General features: G+C 35.5%; 1 protein-coding gene across 1 annotated transcript in view; it reads right to left on the minus strand.

Moving 5' to 3' along the window:
• SCFD1 (sec1 family domain containing 1) overlaps positions 1–15,629 on the minus strand; it is a 97,961-nt gene extending 82,332 nt beyond the window's left edge. Inside the window, exons 1-5 of the mRNA XM_077772741.1 lie at positions 15,540–15,629; positions 9,963–10,033; positions 7,414–7,502; positions 6,347–6,437; positions 1,255–1,377 (exon numbers count right to left, since the gene is read on the minus strand). Coding sequence (XP_077628867.1) covers positions 1,255–1,377; positions 6,347–6,437; positions 7,414–7,502; positions 9,963–10,033; positions 15,540–15,582 — 417 coding nt within the window. The 5' untranslated portion in view covers positions 15,583–15,629. The remainder of the gene's footprint in view (positions 1–1,254; positions 1,378–6,346; positions 6,438–7,413; positions 7,503–9,962; positions 10,034–15,539) is intronic.
• Positions 15,630–16,063: the final 434 nt, after the last annotated feature.

The raw sequence follows: 16,063 nt of genomic DNA on the forward strand, positions 1-16,063 counted from the left end.
AAAACTGTGCTTGGGATGGGACTGTATATCAGTTTTGAAGAAAAAAATCAAAATTTTAATTTTTATATTAATTTTAATCACACTTTCCTAAGAAAATCACAGTAACTATTTTTCTACCATGAACACTTATTAAGTGGGAAAAAAGTTACACTAGTTCTTTAGAAGGGCACATCAGGAGAAAAATTAAGAAAATTCTTGAAATATAGTGAATTTAAACAAATTGAAAACCATTCTTATTATTTTATGTAAAATTAAATTAATAATAAACTTTGAAAAGAAAGAACAGTAAGACATAAGCTTCAAAAACTAATCAGAAGTAGTAATAGGCAGATTAAATCTTAGAATAAAAACACAGTGGGGAAAAAATGGGAAGAAAATACATATTTGTTTTATCTTTTATTTGCCCTGTATGATTCCCTAGAATTTCATGTCTTATCCAAATTCAACCAGCACAGGTAGTAAGTACTATAACCAAGAAAAGATTTTAAAGATTTATTCACAACTAAGCTGAACCTATCTAAACAGTAACTATGATGTAGAACTGCTGGACTGTTGTAAATTCCTCCCCTCATATAATATGCAATATAACTTTGTTGGATCCTTTCTCCTAAGTAAGATCTGAAGATAATATGGTGACTATAGTGACTATAAATAAAATAATGTCAACATATTTTTAGTATAATTTATAACAACCCAACTGTGAAACTATTTCTAAGTTGAGCTAAAAAGATTATACAAATCCTATGGGGCACCTGGGTGGCTTAGTCGGTTAAGCGTCCGACTTTCGCTTAGGTCATGATCTCGCGGTTCGTGGGTTCGAGCCCCGCGTCGGGCTCTGTGCTGACTGCCAGCTCAGAGCCTGGAGCCTGTTTCAGAGTCTGTGACTCCCTCTCTCTCTGACCCTCCCCTGCTCACGCTCTCTCTCTCTCTCCTAGAAGTAAATAAAACATTAAAAAAAAAAAAATTAAAAAAAAAAAAAGATTATACAAATCCTAAACAAAAAACAAAGACTGATTAAGCATTTTATTTTTATCTTTCAAATTCATCAAATAATAGGTACCTTTAGTTTGGTTTATTTTGCCTGGTTCAAATTAAAGATTATTTACATTATCAAAGTTCTTTCTAAAAGTAGTGAATCTAAATATTCTTAGGTTGATCTGGTCCTTTGTAAATGAGAAACTTATGTCAATTAACAGGTTTCAGAATACACTAAGTTCTACATTAACAAAATGTCAGCCAATCAAAGTCTCTTACCTTGGCTACTTGTGTTACTGCACTAGCAGCTAATGCTGCATTTGCAATATCTTCCAGTTTACTTCTCGAAATAGCAGAAATAAAATTTAAATAATATGATTCATAGAGTTGATTTCGCAGATCCTATAAATACAATGAATACTTCATTCTTATGTGCAAGTATAAAAGATGACCACAGATAAAATCATTTAAGTAACTATAAGAGCAAGATTTTGGAGGATAATACACATATTTAGTGGACAGATTACATAAATGACAATAAAAAATTCAAGAGAAGAAAGTTATGTAGAAGTACGAGTTACTTGGTGTCAGATATAGTGGACCTACATAATAATAATTAAAGCTATGACACAATTCTATTTTCAATAAAATTCTATTAATTATAATATGATGCAACACTGCTTTGAAATAGTGTATCTGCATCTTTCTTAAAAATATGCAGAAATGGCTCTCTCATATAGTAAAATGCTCATTATATTTTGCAGATTGCTCTGATCATGTAATAATACAACATACTTCCTTCACTGTTCAGACATAATTCCAATGAAGTATTACTTCTCAATCACCCAAAAATACTATAATTTAAGATATGCAAATTCTTAAATAAATTTACTTATCTTCTTAAACTCTAGGAAAAAACAGATATGTGAATAACCATCCAGGCATACCTTGGATATACTGAACGTTCAGTTCCAGACCACCACAATAAAGAAAACACTGTAATAAAATGAGTCAAAAATAATTTTCTGGTTTTCCAGTGTCTATGAAAATTATGTTCACACTATATTGTAGTCTATTAAGTGTGCAACAGCCTTATGTCTAAAAGAGTACATACCTTAATTAAAAAATACTTCATTGCTAAAAAATTTGAGCTTTCAGCGAATTATCACTGATCAGAGATCACCGTAACAAATATAGTAAGAATTTGAAATAGTGTACAAAAAAGAAGAATTTGAAATAGTGTGATAATTACCAAAATATGACACAGAGACAGAAAGTAAGCTAATGTTATTGGAAAAATGGCACTATTAGACTTGCTTGACACAGGTTTGTGACAAACTTTCTAAAAAAGTGAAGAATCTGTGATGCATAATAAACAAGGTATGCCTGCATTTCTTTAAATCTAAGATAATGTCGACTGAAAGAGGCACCGTTATATTATGAAACACCAAGGAAGAATTAATGCTGCCAATAAAATTCTATAACACACCATCAACTTTAAGATGCATCTGGTATTGGAGATGTTTAAGTGTGAAAAACTGAGGGTTTCAAGACTATGTGATGAAGGTAGCCGGCAGGGCAGTGGGTTTAACAAAGTTTGGGACGTTGGTTAAAAGATAAAGGACCAAGAATTATAGTGACTGAGAAAATATGTATGTTGAGAATTTGGGAGTCATGTTTTTCACTGTCAGAAAACGGAATTACAAATTTGTAAAGGAAAAAAAACAACTAGGATAAATCCTGTATTTCTGAAATAAAACAGTTTTGGATATTATATATCTGTCTAGAGAGATAAGGATGAAAACTTCTAGAGTTAAATACAGATATAAAAGTATCTGTGTGTACACACACACACACTTCTTAGTTCTGTCCACTGAAAGAGATTAAAAACCTCTAACACTCTAGTAATAATGAGCACACCTTATTCTCAGTTGCTGATTTGTAAATACCATTCTCTACAAAAAGCAACCTGAGCTCCTTACACAAATGGCTAATCCTGGGCTAGGACAGAGAAAGTAGAAGACGAGACTGAACAATCTTGTGTGTGAAAGTAAAGAAGTGGTCAAACAATGATGGAGATACTTAAAAGGACACAGAAGTTGAGCAAAATATGACACAGAGACAGAAAGTAAGCTAATGTTATTGGAAAAATGGCACTATTAGACTTGCTTGACACAGGTTTGTGACAAACACTCACTTTCTAAAAAAGTGAAGAATCTGTGTAAGGGTGTAAGATCAACATATAAAAGTCAACTGGTATCTATGCACTTGCAATGAGTAATCCTAAAAACAGAATTAAGAAAACAATTCCATTCACAATAGCATTAAAAACTACGAGGGAATAAATTTAACAGAAGCGCACAACTATTGTTTGCACACTATAAAATATTACTGAAAGACATTAAAGAAGATCTAAATAAATGGAAAGATATTCCATGTTCATGAATCATCTAACTGTAAAGATGACAATACTCTCCAAACTGATTTACAGATTCAATGCAACCCCTATCAGATCCAAGTGTCAGATAGTTTCCTTAAAGAAATTCACAACCTAATTCTAAAATTAATATGAAAATTCAAGGGACCTAGAAAAGCCAAAACAATCTAGAAAACAAAGTGCAAAGCTGGAAGACACAATTTCTCAATTTCAAATCTTGCTACAGAGCAAGAGTAGTCAAGACAGTGCGGTACTGGCATAGGACAAACAGAGATCAATGGAATAGACCTGAGAGTCGAGAAATAAACCAATGTATCTGTTACTAATTAATTTTCAATAAAGCTGCCAAGACCATTGGCTGGGGAAAGAATAATCTCTTCAACAAATGATGCTGGAACACCTGGATAGTCACATGCAAAAGAATGAAGTTAGACATCTGTCTCTTATCATATATAAAAACTAACTCAGCTTGCACTCTCTCAAAAAATTAAAAAATAAAAAAATTAACAGTAATTATTCAACACAGTAATTCCCTAGGTATTTATGGACATAAGGAAAATGACAACACATGTATACACAGAGTTGTACAAATATGTTTATGGTAGCATTATTCATAATAGCCAGGAAGTAGAAGGGACTAACAAATCATACCGCTTTAAAAAATGACACAGTCAGGTTTATGCAAGATAAAAGAGAAAGCTGGGCATCTTTAGCTACATAGGACATACAATATGTGACCTTTATCAACAATTTAAATACAGCTGACTCTTGAACAATGCAGGGATTAGGTCACTGATACTGTGCACAGTTGAAAGTTCTTGTATAACTTCTGATTCCCCAAGAATTTAACTAGTAGTGTATGGTTGACCACAGCCTTACTGTAACAGTCAAATTAACACATATTTTGCATGTTATACATATTATACATGGTGTGCTTACAATAAAACTAGAGAAAAAGGTGGAGAAAAATTGTGAGACAAAATATATTTACGGTACTGTACTCACCTATAAGTGGACCTGCACAGTTCAAACCCATGTTGTTCAAGGGTCAACAGTAATTTCATTCAATGGTCAGTAACAAGTAAAGATGTTTGTGAGTTTGTGGAAGACACTATTAACTACTTATCTAATATCATTTTTCCCCATCTTCTTTGCAAAAAGAATCCAGATTCTGTCTGGGGTTACAACACACTCATATAAATATTTCTTTTGCAACCTTCTTTGAAGTTAATTTTATCCAGTGAAACAAATAAATGAGTCTTCTGGGAGTTTCCGGGAAAGCTTAGCTTTCCTGATCAAAGTGAACAGTTAGGATTGGCGTAGTTCATTTCTCCCTTCACGCTTTGAACATAGATGTGGTATCTACAGCTGTAGGTGCCACACAGTATCCAGGAAGCAACGATCAAGATAATGAAAAGTGAGAAGCCAAAGACAACAGATCAGAAAGACAGAAGGAGCCTGGGTCTTTCATTACTTTATAAAATTATTATACCACATAGGGGAAGGGAAGGGAAAATAAAATAAGATAAAAACAGAGGGAGGCAAACCATAAGAGAGCCTTAACTATGGAGAACAAACGGTGAGTTGCTGAAGGAGAGGTGGGTAGGTGGATGAGCTAAATGGGTGATAAGCATTAAGGAGGGCACTTGTGATGAGCACTGAGTGTTCTATATAAGCGATGAATCACTAAGTTCTACTCCTGAAACCATCACTACACTATGTGTTAACTTGAATTTAAATAAAATCTTGGAAGGCAAAAAACAAAAAACCCAACTACCATACCAGCTTGGACTTCCTGCTTCCAGACTTCCTATTATTTTAGAAAAATAAAACTCTATTCTTACAGTTAATATAATTAGATTTCATGGTATTTAAGCCAGACTAAGGGTTAATAATTTTAAATCTTTCAGTCTATTTAAACTTCAAAGATAGTCTCAAAAATCACAGTGGGAAAGTGGGTAAGGCAATTTCTGGTTTTTCACACTGGACATCTAAGTAACTTTTTAAGGAAAAAAACTGTTTATGGGAATGCAAACTTGTGCCGTTACTCTAGAAATCAGTATGGAGGTTCCTCAAAAAATTAAAAATAAAACTACTCTATGACCCAGAAATTGCACTATTAAGTATTTACCTAAAGGATATAAAAATGCTGATTCTAAGAGACATACATATCCCAATATTTGGCTATCAACAATATCCAAAGTATGGAAAGGGCCCAAATGTCCATCGAGATTTTTTTTTAACGTTTATTTTTCAGACAGAGAGAGGCAGAGTGCGAGCTAGGGACGGGCAGAGAGAAAGGAAGACACAGAATCTGAAACAGGCTCCAGGCTCTGAGCTAGCTGTCAGCACAGAACCCGATGCGGGGCTCGAACCCACGAACTGTGAGATCGTGACCTGAGCTGAAATTGGACGCTCAACCAACTGAGCCACCCAGGCGCCCCCATCGACATTTTATCCATGAATGGATAAAGAAGACATGGTATATATATTCAATAGAATATTACTCGGTGATCAAAAAGAATGAAATCTTGCCACTTACAACACTGTGGATGGAACTAGAATGTATTATGCTAAGGGAAATTACTTCAGTCAGAGAAAGACAAATATATGACTTCACTCATATGTGAAATTTAAGATACAAAACAGGTGAATACAAGGGAAGGGAAGCAAAAATAATATAAAAACAGAGAGGGAGACAACCCATAAGACACTCTTAAATACAGAGAACAAACTGAGGGTTGCTGGAGGGGTGTTGGATGGGGACAAAGGCTAAAGGGGAGAGGGGCATTAAGGAAGACACTGGTTGGGATGAGCACCAGGTGTAATACGTAAGTGATCAATCACTGAATTATATTCCTGAAAAAAAATTTTCTGATTAAAAAAATTATTTAATTTAAAAAACCTGTTTCTACATATAAGAACTCTTATTACCTGGCACATTCTGTCAATATTTTCTTCAGTTGGCATTACAAAGTACACCGCAGGAACATCTGGAATAGGATCTCGATCAGAGTGTAAAAGCCTAAAGAACATAAAATTCATTTTTTTTTCTTAGTCATTTATCTAAAACATACTTTAAAACAGTAGTTCTCAAACCAAGGATGAATCAGTTCATGGACAACGACCAATACACTTAAAAGCTCTTGCTGCAATTAATCATTTAACCCAGGCTTCTCCTTGTATCAGTACTAACATTAGTTTTTAGTAGGATCCTAATCTCAGTCTTCATTTTTTCTATTACAATCACCTTTATTTCTAATATCAATATTCTTCCTGAATAAGAACTAAAGCACATTCAATACCAATTTTATTTTCATTTTTCATAGAAATATGGTTACGGGAGTGTGAGTGGGAGGAAAAACTCAGTTCTCCAAGAGAGGGAAAACAGAACGCCGGAGAAGTCTTTAAAAACAATGAAAAAATGTAACCATAAGTAAAATGAAATATTTTTATTTCTTTTTTTAATGTTTATTTTTGAGAGAGAAAGAGAGCAGGGAAGGGGCAGAGAAAGACGGAGACAGATTTGTTTTATTTATCAAACATACCAGAAATAATATAATCAAATATATTCAGTAGTTAAGAAGATAACACAGATAGCTACTACAGTGGTTAACGGTCACTATCCCATAGATACTTAAATCTTCTGTATTAATGATAAGCTTAGATATGCCTCTCTTTAAAAATTTAAATTGAAGGAAAAAATTTTCAGAGATGAAAGAGAACTTAAGACAACCACTTTTTTTCCTTCATATACAAGAGTAAACTAGTCTGTACGAAAAGATGTGAGAGAAAATAAACTGAAATTATACAGCCTCAGACCGAATTATTTTTAACTTTTAAGTAAATAGTTAAATATTGTTTTATACAAGTACTGTAACCTATTATTATTTTCTGTATAAATCATGTCCCTTAATAATTGGATTTCAGGGTAGCCAAAGATATCCTTTAGCAATGTATCTGAAAACAAATGTCATTATTAGAAACGTGTTAAAACTCACAGATGCAGAGTGATTCCCATGTCTCTCAGCTCTTTTACTGACAGCAGTGGAGAAATGATATCTTGCCCAAATCTGTCATAAATGAGCACCTGGTTTAAAAACAAGTGTTTTTGAATCATTATCACTAAACAGTTGATAGAGATCTAATATTAAGACAATATTGAAGTATATTTCAATAAACCATGAATGCTAAATTTTTATACTTACCTCAATTTAATATTTTCTTTCATTGACCAAAACGTTCACTTATGTCACAATCTAGCATGATCACTTATTAATATGACATAAATTTATTCTCATAAAATATTTTCTAGAATAAACATACTGGAAACTACAAAATATTCATCTTGGGCTATAATAAAGGACCTTTAATATTCAGCAAACTCACATACACTTCCCTGAGTTTACTTCTATCCTTTCTAAAAAGAGAAGTAAAAATAGTCTCTCTCAAAACTAATGGGTAACAAGTTCCAAGACTGTAAAGAAAATGTGGTAATTTAAGCATCTCAGGCTAGTAAGATGCTCATTTAAAAAACTAAGTCCTTACGCCTGGTGGCTCAGTTGATTAAGCATCTGACTTCAGCTCAGGTCATGATCTTGTGTTTCTTTTTTTTTTTTTTTTAATGTTTTTATTTATTTCTAGGAGAGAGAGAGAGAGACAGTGTGAGCAGGAGAGGGTCAGAGAGAGAGAGTCACAGACTGAAACAGGCTCCAGGCTCTGAGCTGGCAGTCAGCACAGAGCCCGACGCGGGGCTCGAACCCACGAACCGCAAGATCATGACCTAAGCGAAAGTCGGACGCTTAACCGACTAAGCCACCCAGGCGCCCCCATGATCTTGTGTTTCTTGGGTTTAAGCCCTGCATCAGGCTCTGTGCTGACAGCTCAGAGCTCTGAAGCAGGCTTCAGATTCTGTGTCTCCCTCTCTCTCTGCTCCTCCCCTGTGTGCACTCTGCCTCTCTCTCAGGAAATGAATAAACATAAATAATTTTAAAAAATTAAGTCCCTAAAGAGTACATGCTAACCTTATTTTGACAAATACATTTCTTCACATTCTAAAATATTAAAACTGACATCTTTGAGGAGTAGAAAGAACTCTGCATCTTCTAACTTAAAATTAGTTTTAGAGTTAAGGCAAAAAATAGAAATTTCAACTAGTGTTTCTTTACAACTACATCAATAACTCTTTATGGAGTAAGAAATTGCTAATGATGTATCAAACATGCTGTCATAAAACAATGTTTTTCCTATATGCCAGCATCTCCTTTAGAAAAGCTAAAACTCTGTGGGTGCCTAGGTGGCTCAGTTGGTTAAACGTCCGTCCGGCTTCAGCTCAGGTCATGATCTTACTGTTCATGAGTTTGAGACCCACGCTGGGCTCTGTGCTGACAGCTCAGAGTCTAGAGCCTGCTTCAAAGTCTGTGTCTCCCTCTCTTTCTGCCCCTTACCTGCTCACACTCTGTCTCTCTCTCTCATAAATAAAATAAAAACATTAAAAAAAAAAAAAAGCTAAAACTATTCCGCTTTAGTTGTAAGAGGTTGGGTGTTTCAATTCTCATAAATACCTTCCCTCTTTAAATCTTAATATATCTGTATTATTAATCTTGTGATACTTAAGTAATGTGTAGGGAAAGAATTGACACAAATCAGTACTCAAAAAATTCTCAAGCTATGTAATTCAAAAGCTTAATAAAGGCTTTAGGAACAGTACACAAGCATCATTTATGTAAAGAGCAATAACAGGATGCCCACAAATAAACATGAAAAGCAACAAAAATTAGGGGATGTTGTGAAGCTTAACCTAGGAATTCAATACAGATGACTTTAAACCACCTTTAGAGTTAACCAAAGGACTTAGGACTTGAGTTTTCAAAAGACCCAAAATAGTTACCAAGTTGACCTGTTTTCGATTATTAGCAAAAAAGAAATATAAAGTGACTATAAACTAATAAGTTTAAATCTAAGTAGTTGTATTCTAATCTCTCTGAAGAAATAAAGTATGAAGTTTAGAATGAACAAGCTTAAAGGACAGGAATTTTTAAAGGTCCTCCATCATTTCTCACAGGAGAAATATTAGAGATTGCTTTCTGGTTCAATTAACAATTTTACTGACATCTTTATAGATCATAAATTAATAAACCAGCATTCTGGTTTACAAATCACTGTCCCATGAGTTGGTTAAAGCTGGCATTGTGGTTTAGAGATCACTCTCCCTGAGTCTGACTAACCCTGAACAAGCTTGCAAGATCCAAATTCTGGACTTGCAAAGGTAAGGAACAAAACATCAACCAGATGAAAAACCTACTAGTGAAGGGCCATCCAAGAGATCAGCTGGATTCCCTAGATACATATTACTATCCTTGCCTGTCTCCCTACATTAAATGTTTATTAAAAAGATTCACATTAAGAAACGATGTTAAATAAAAATAAACTCTCCATGCGTAACAACTAAAATGTGCTACTGTTCAGCATTAACAAGATATTCCCTCCAATCATCTCCAAAAAGGACCCAGAAAAAAGAGACTGTCCGCACTAAAATAAAGTCTCTTACCTTCCATACTGGTTCTCCAGTGCTGTTTTTAACATGAGGCACATTGAAATTCAGCATACGCTTCAAAGCCACTGGTAATGAAAACAATCATTAAATATTATCATTATTTTTCAGGATTTCATTCCCCAACCACCATTTATTACTTACCACCTCAAAACAAAATGCACAAATCACTCTAGTAAAACCGATTAATCAAATGAATAGATATGTAAAAGCAGATCAGACTGTATAAGACCATTCCATCAACAGCTAATTGGGCAAGTGTTTGGGGAGATTTTCTGTCCCCAGATGACAATGTGAAAAATGTTCAGGAAGAATCCTTTTCCATTCCTCCAGAGAAGCCCACACTACTTTTTTTAAGTTTTAAAAAATTTTAATTTCAGTATAGTTAATATATAGTGTTATACTAGTTGCAAATATGCAATATAGTAATCCAACAATTCTGTACATTACTCAGTGCTCATCATGTATTCTCTTTAATACCCATCACCTATTTTACTCCTCTCCCAATTCATCTCCCCTCTGATAACTATCAATTTGTTCTCTATAGTTAAGAGTCTCTCTCTATAGTTAGGTTTCTCTCTTTCACTCTTTCTTTTTTTTCCCTTTGGTTGTTTTGTTTCTTAAATTCCACATGGGTGAAATCATACGGTATTTGTCTTTCTCGGACTTATTTCAGTCAGCTGTCTAGCTCCATCCATGTTGTTGCAAATGATAAAGGGTTGGCATCTAACATATATAAAGAACTTATATAAGATTTAACAACCAAAAAACAAATAATCCAATTAAAAAATGGGCAGAAGACATGAAGAGACATTTCCCCACACTACATTTTATATAGATGCAAAAAGAAATTTTATAAACTACAAATCTGCACTGGTCTCAATAGATAACTGGTATTGTTGTCTATTTACTACTGTCTGACTGAAAGCACAGATTAGCATCACTCTTTCGAAAAACTAAGATTATGCAGGATACACTTAAGTGGTTCGTATATAAAACCTTCATACAGTAGGTCTATGTTTTAGTTATCTTGTAGTACATTTTATGACCAATTTATCTCATCAGATTCAGTGAAAAGTTACAGTGTTTAATATTATATGCTCCATGGAAAAAGTGAGACTTTCCCAAAGATATGGTAGAAAACTCCTGGTAAGAAAATATACAATTTCTAAAATCAAAGCAATTATGCTCTATATGTTATTGAGATATTTAGTGCTCATCTGTTCATGTGTTATAGAAGACTCAGAAATATTTTCTAAGGAAAATCAAAATCTCACTATACTTCTATGTGAAGTTGAAAAGGCCAAATATTCAAGGAAGAGTATTAGGTAATTTAATGTTTAAGACTGGCAACCCTGGAAACTATTTGGTTGATTTTTAAAAACATTTGGGGGGCCTGGGTGGCTCAACTGGTTAAGCTTCAAACTTCAACTCAGGTCATGATTTCATGGTTCCTGGATCTGAGCTCACATTGGGCTCTGTGCTGACAGCTCAGAGCTTGGAGCCTGCTTTGGATTCTTTATCTCCCTTTTTCTCTGCTCCTCCCCCACTCAATGCTCTCTGTCTCTCTTGCAAAAATACATAAACATTTAAAAAAAATAAAAAATAAAAACAAATAAAAGCATTTGGATTATGTTTTATTAATACAAAATAATNATATATATGTATTCTATATATAGTATATACCAATTAACTATATAGTATTCAGATCACCAGTGTATCAATTTTTGGTAGACTGATCCACTCACTAGAAAAACTTCTATTAAATCTTACCTTACAGATGTTGTATTATACAAAAAATACATAAACAAGCAAAAAAAATCACTTGGGTACTTAAAATTGAAATAACACAGGAGGCATACAAGGTGCTGCAGAATTAAATCTCCCACTGATCTGTCAGCAAGTTCTTCCACCTCCAAGCAGTATTAGCCATCCCTGGGTGCCACCCTGGCACCCATAGCCCAACAAAGAAAAAATCTTGTTTCGAGGAACATCGGTTCACATTATTGACACAGGACAACTAGGAAAACCACAGTCCAGGCTGCATGTGAGTCCCAGGTGTATCATGTTCTCTAGAGCTAGGCCTTACTTTATACTGAAAAAGGCCAGTAGTGGCAAATATTCCCACATCTGCCTTCTGAGCCCCATCTAGATGAGTTTCCTCAACTGTGATCCTTGGTTATCTTGTTAACAGATTCTGACACAGTGGATTTGTTAATAAATAGAGGGCCTGTGTTCAAAGAATGTGTAAGAATATAATTTTAGTTTCATCAGAGTAACTCTCCTATAGGCTTAAATCATTGCTTTTAAAGAAAATGCTAAACTAGTTTTCTTTACTGGTCCTAAACGTATCAGTTCTAGAGTTGGTTAATGTAGTTTCACCATAACCTGAAATGTTTTCTTTACTCATCTGCTATATATTCAACCATAATTTACTATTCATTCAACAAATGTTTAGTGATTGTTTACCATATGCTGGGTACTGCTCCAGCCGTTGGCACTAAACACAGCAAACTGAATAAAAAATACTCATCCTCAATGAACTTCCATTTTAGTTGGGGTAGAAAAACAACAGATTAAAATAAACACACGGCATATGAGATTATATTAAGTGCTATGGAAAAAAACAAAGGGAAGGGGGAGACGTACAGTGTAGTTTTATTTTTACTTATTTTTATTAAAAAACTTTTTTAGTGTTTATTAATTTCGAGTGAGAGAGAAAGAAAGAGAGAGAGGGAGGGGGAGGGAGGGAGAGAGAGAGAGGGAGAGAGAGAGAGAGAGAGAAGGAAGGAAGGACAGAGAGAGAGAGAGGAAGAGAGAGAATCCCAAGCAGGCTCCATGCTGTCAGCGCAGAGCCCAGTGTGGGGCTAAACTTAAACAGTGAGATCACGACCTGAGCTGAGATCAAGAGTCAGATCCTTAACCAACTGAGCCACCCAGGTGCCCCTGCAGTGTAATTTTAAATAGAGTAGTCAAGAAAGGCCTCCTGAGAAGGTAATTTGAGTAAAGATGAGGGAGTGAGCCATGCAGATATTTCTGAAAGAATATCCAGAAAGAGGTAACAAATAAAAAGGCTCTCCAGTGGGAGCATTCTGGTGTGTTCAAGCAAAGGGGAGAGTACAGGGAGTCAGGCCAGAAAGCTAAGCGGGGAATATATCACATAAGGCCTTGAGACCACTTTAAGATTATTTTGGCTTCTACCAGAATTGAAATGGGAAGCTGTTGGACAGTTGGGGGCAAATATGTGACAAGGTCACTTTGCTACTGTGTGGCAAAAAAAAAAAAAAATGAAGGGGAACAGGAATATAAAAGCAAAACTAAATAAGAGGTTACTGCAGAAATTCATGGTGTTCTGGACCTGAGTGATACCAATGCCAACAGTCAGACTGTGAATATATTTTCAGGGTAGAGTTGAGAATATTTACTCACAGATCTGATATGAGATATGAAAAACAGAAATCAAGAAATCTTAAAGATTTCTGACCTGTGCAACTAAGTACAAGAATGGAGTTGCTATTAATTGATATGGGGTAGATGGAGTTCAGAGAAAAAGGTCTAGGCCGGAGATATAAACTTGGAGATCGTGAGCATATAGATGGTGTCTAAAGCCAAGAGGCTACATGAGGTCACTGTAAGAAAGAAAGCAATGGATCTGCATCTTGCCAAGGTTGAGAAGTGGGAGTGTTGAGCAAGAACCTTCAACAGAGAGGCATGCACGAAGGGCAATGGCAGGTAACACAGGATGCTGTCTGTTGCATTAAAGGTAAGAATAAAGGTGGGGACTGATTCAGGTGACCTTTAAAAGATAAATATTCTTCAAGCAGGCATAAGAAAAAACAACCACGCTAGTTAGTTATCCTCTCTATACCTTAGTTTCCTCATCTGTAAAATGGAGCCAACACACATAAAATCACTTAAAAACAATGCTTAACAATACTAAATACTCAACATTAGCTATTATCTATCCAAATAGATTGCAAATTCCTGGGTTTCAGAGAGTTTTTAGGGTAAAGTATTTTGAGAATTGATTTTGAGTTACTTCTGAAAACATTCTCAGTGGTCATCAGGGAAAGGTTTACTTCTGCTACTCTAGTACACATATACGGGTTTACCTTTGTCTGAAAATATAACTAGAGTACTAATTGATTAATATGGCATAACCTAACTAGTTGTAATGTGAAATCTTACTATAATGAAGTTTATTTCCACAGAATCTAAATTATATTAGGTTTCAGTATTCTACAAAGTTTCTGCATATCAAAATTACTACCATAAAATTTTATTTTTCAAAAAGCTCCTTTGTATTGGTTAAGTCTTCCTTGGTATGTTATTTCATTTTAATATGTAATATGACCTAATTCACTGAGCTTCATTTAGCTATCAGAACCATACTGCAAAGACAAGTAGGGCTTCTATCTGCTTACTGGTAAAACGTATCACAGGTGTTCCCCAAATCCTACTTATTTACATTATGCCTAATTTCACCTGATAGCTTATACTAAATTTGTCTAATGGGAAAAGCAGAGCACAATTCCATATGCACTCTGTGTCATTACTAAAGTCCAATCATTCATTTTTTTTCTTTGAATGTCAAAGGAAGGAATCAAGCACAGCTGAAATCCCTTTTGTAAGACATTTTAATTGTAACCATTTATTTTCCAGTTCAGATTAACATGCAAAAGAACATAAATACAAGGGAAAGAATTTCCAATTGTGCACACTCTTGATGGTTTGTTTCTATCAGCTCCTCAGAATTCATCACCTGCCAACTTTCAGGACAATTCACTAACATGAACAAACCATTAGTTTGTAGCTAACAGGTATAAACGATGTTGTCATCAGAAATTTACAAAAAATAAAGAAAAACAAAATATCTAAAATGGAAAAAATATCAAAGCTAAAGGGATGAAATGTGTACCTTATAAGAAAAACATTTCACGGTACAAACAGAAGCTGTATGACTGCTCTATCGAGAATGAAACTAATAGTTTTAAAATACCAATCTGTCAAACGGTTAAAATGACAAAGCTACTAATTCATTTGTTTTTCGCCATTCTTCAATTCCATTCAACAAACTTAAGAAGGAAATCTTTATCACTAGGCATTTCTCTTCAGGTACCCCCAAAAGACTGGTCCAAAAAAGAGAAACAGCAGAATGGGGGATGCTCCAAAAAAATACCTAAATTTTCTAACTGTAGAGAAACTGCCCCCAACCTTACAACTAGGAGAAAACTGAACCATGCACAGAAACAAACCCGGAGACTTCAGAGTTGGCAACACAGGGGAATACTTGGGATGGCCTTCTGGGCCCAGTAGAAAAGGGACAAGAGCAGTGCCGTAGCAACCCAGAAGCCCCCTTTCCTCAACCACAATTGAGAGGCCGCGTTCTCGAGCTATTGCATCTCTTCCCTAAAAACTCAAAAGGGGAGGGGCTCTCGATGCTCTGGGAACTGGACAGAGGTTCGGGAGGTCCGTCTCAGAGCTGCACACACCGCGGCCGAGGGAGGGCGACAAGCAAAAGAGAATATCCCCACCAGAGGCACAAAACCGCAGGGAGAAGGGAGAAAGACGTACCTGTTTGTCTCTCTCGAATACTAGCCGCTGCAGCCGCCGCCATCTTGACTCCCACCACCCACTGCCCGGTTGGCGAAAAGAACCCGAAGATTACGTGGCCGCCGCGACTGCCCCGGAAGCAATGCCCAGAGGGGCGGGCCCAAAGGAGGTTCCTGGTGGCCGGATCCCGCCTCCTTTAGCTCTTTTCAGAAGTTGGAGACGCAGTGGGGTTAGTACCTAAACACCTAAACACCTGGTGGATTAGTACCTGAGTACCTGGTAGTATTTACTTTCCGTATGCGGAATAGTATGAACTTTTATCCTGTCTAATCAAGCCACAGCTTCCGTAGCTGCGCTGAATAGAATTTTTAGGGTATGAGCGTGGTGTAATGCTAAGAACCTAATTAAATACTAAACTGGTCGTTTACAGTTCTCTTAAGTGGTGAGAATGCTATAGGAGGGTTTAAAGATCACTGGACTAAAGTAAATGAAGCTCCAGGAACAAAATAGACGTTTAAATACTGGCTCCTTTCTCTGTTTCCCAG

This window comes from Crocuta crocuta, unplaced genomic scaffold (genome assembly GCF_008692635.1).
Source record: "Crocuta crocuta isolate KB4526 unplaced genomic scaffold, BGI_CrCroc_1.0 scaffold116, whole genome shotgun sequence".
Classification (NCBI taxonomy): Eukaryota; Metazoa; Chordata; class Mammalia; order Carnivora; family Hyaenidae; genus Crocuta; species Crocuta crocuta.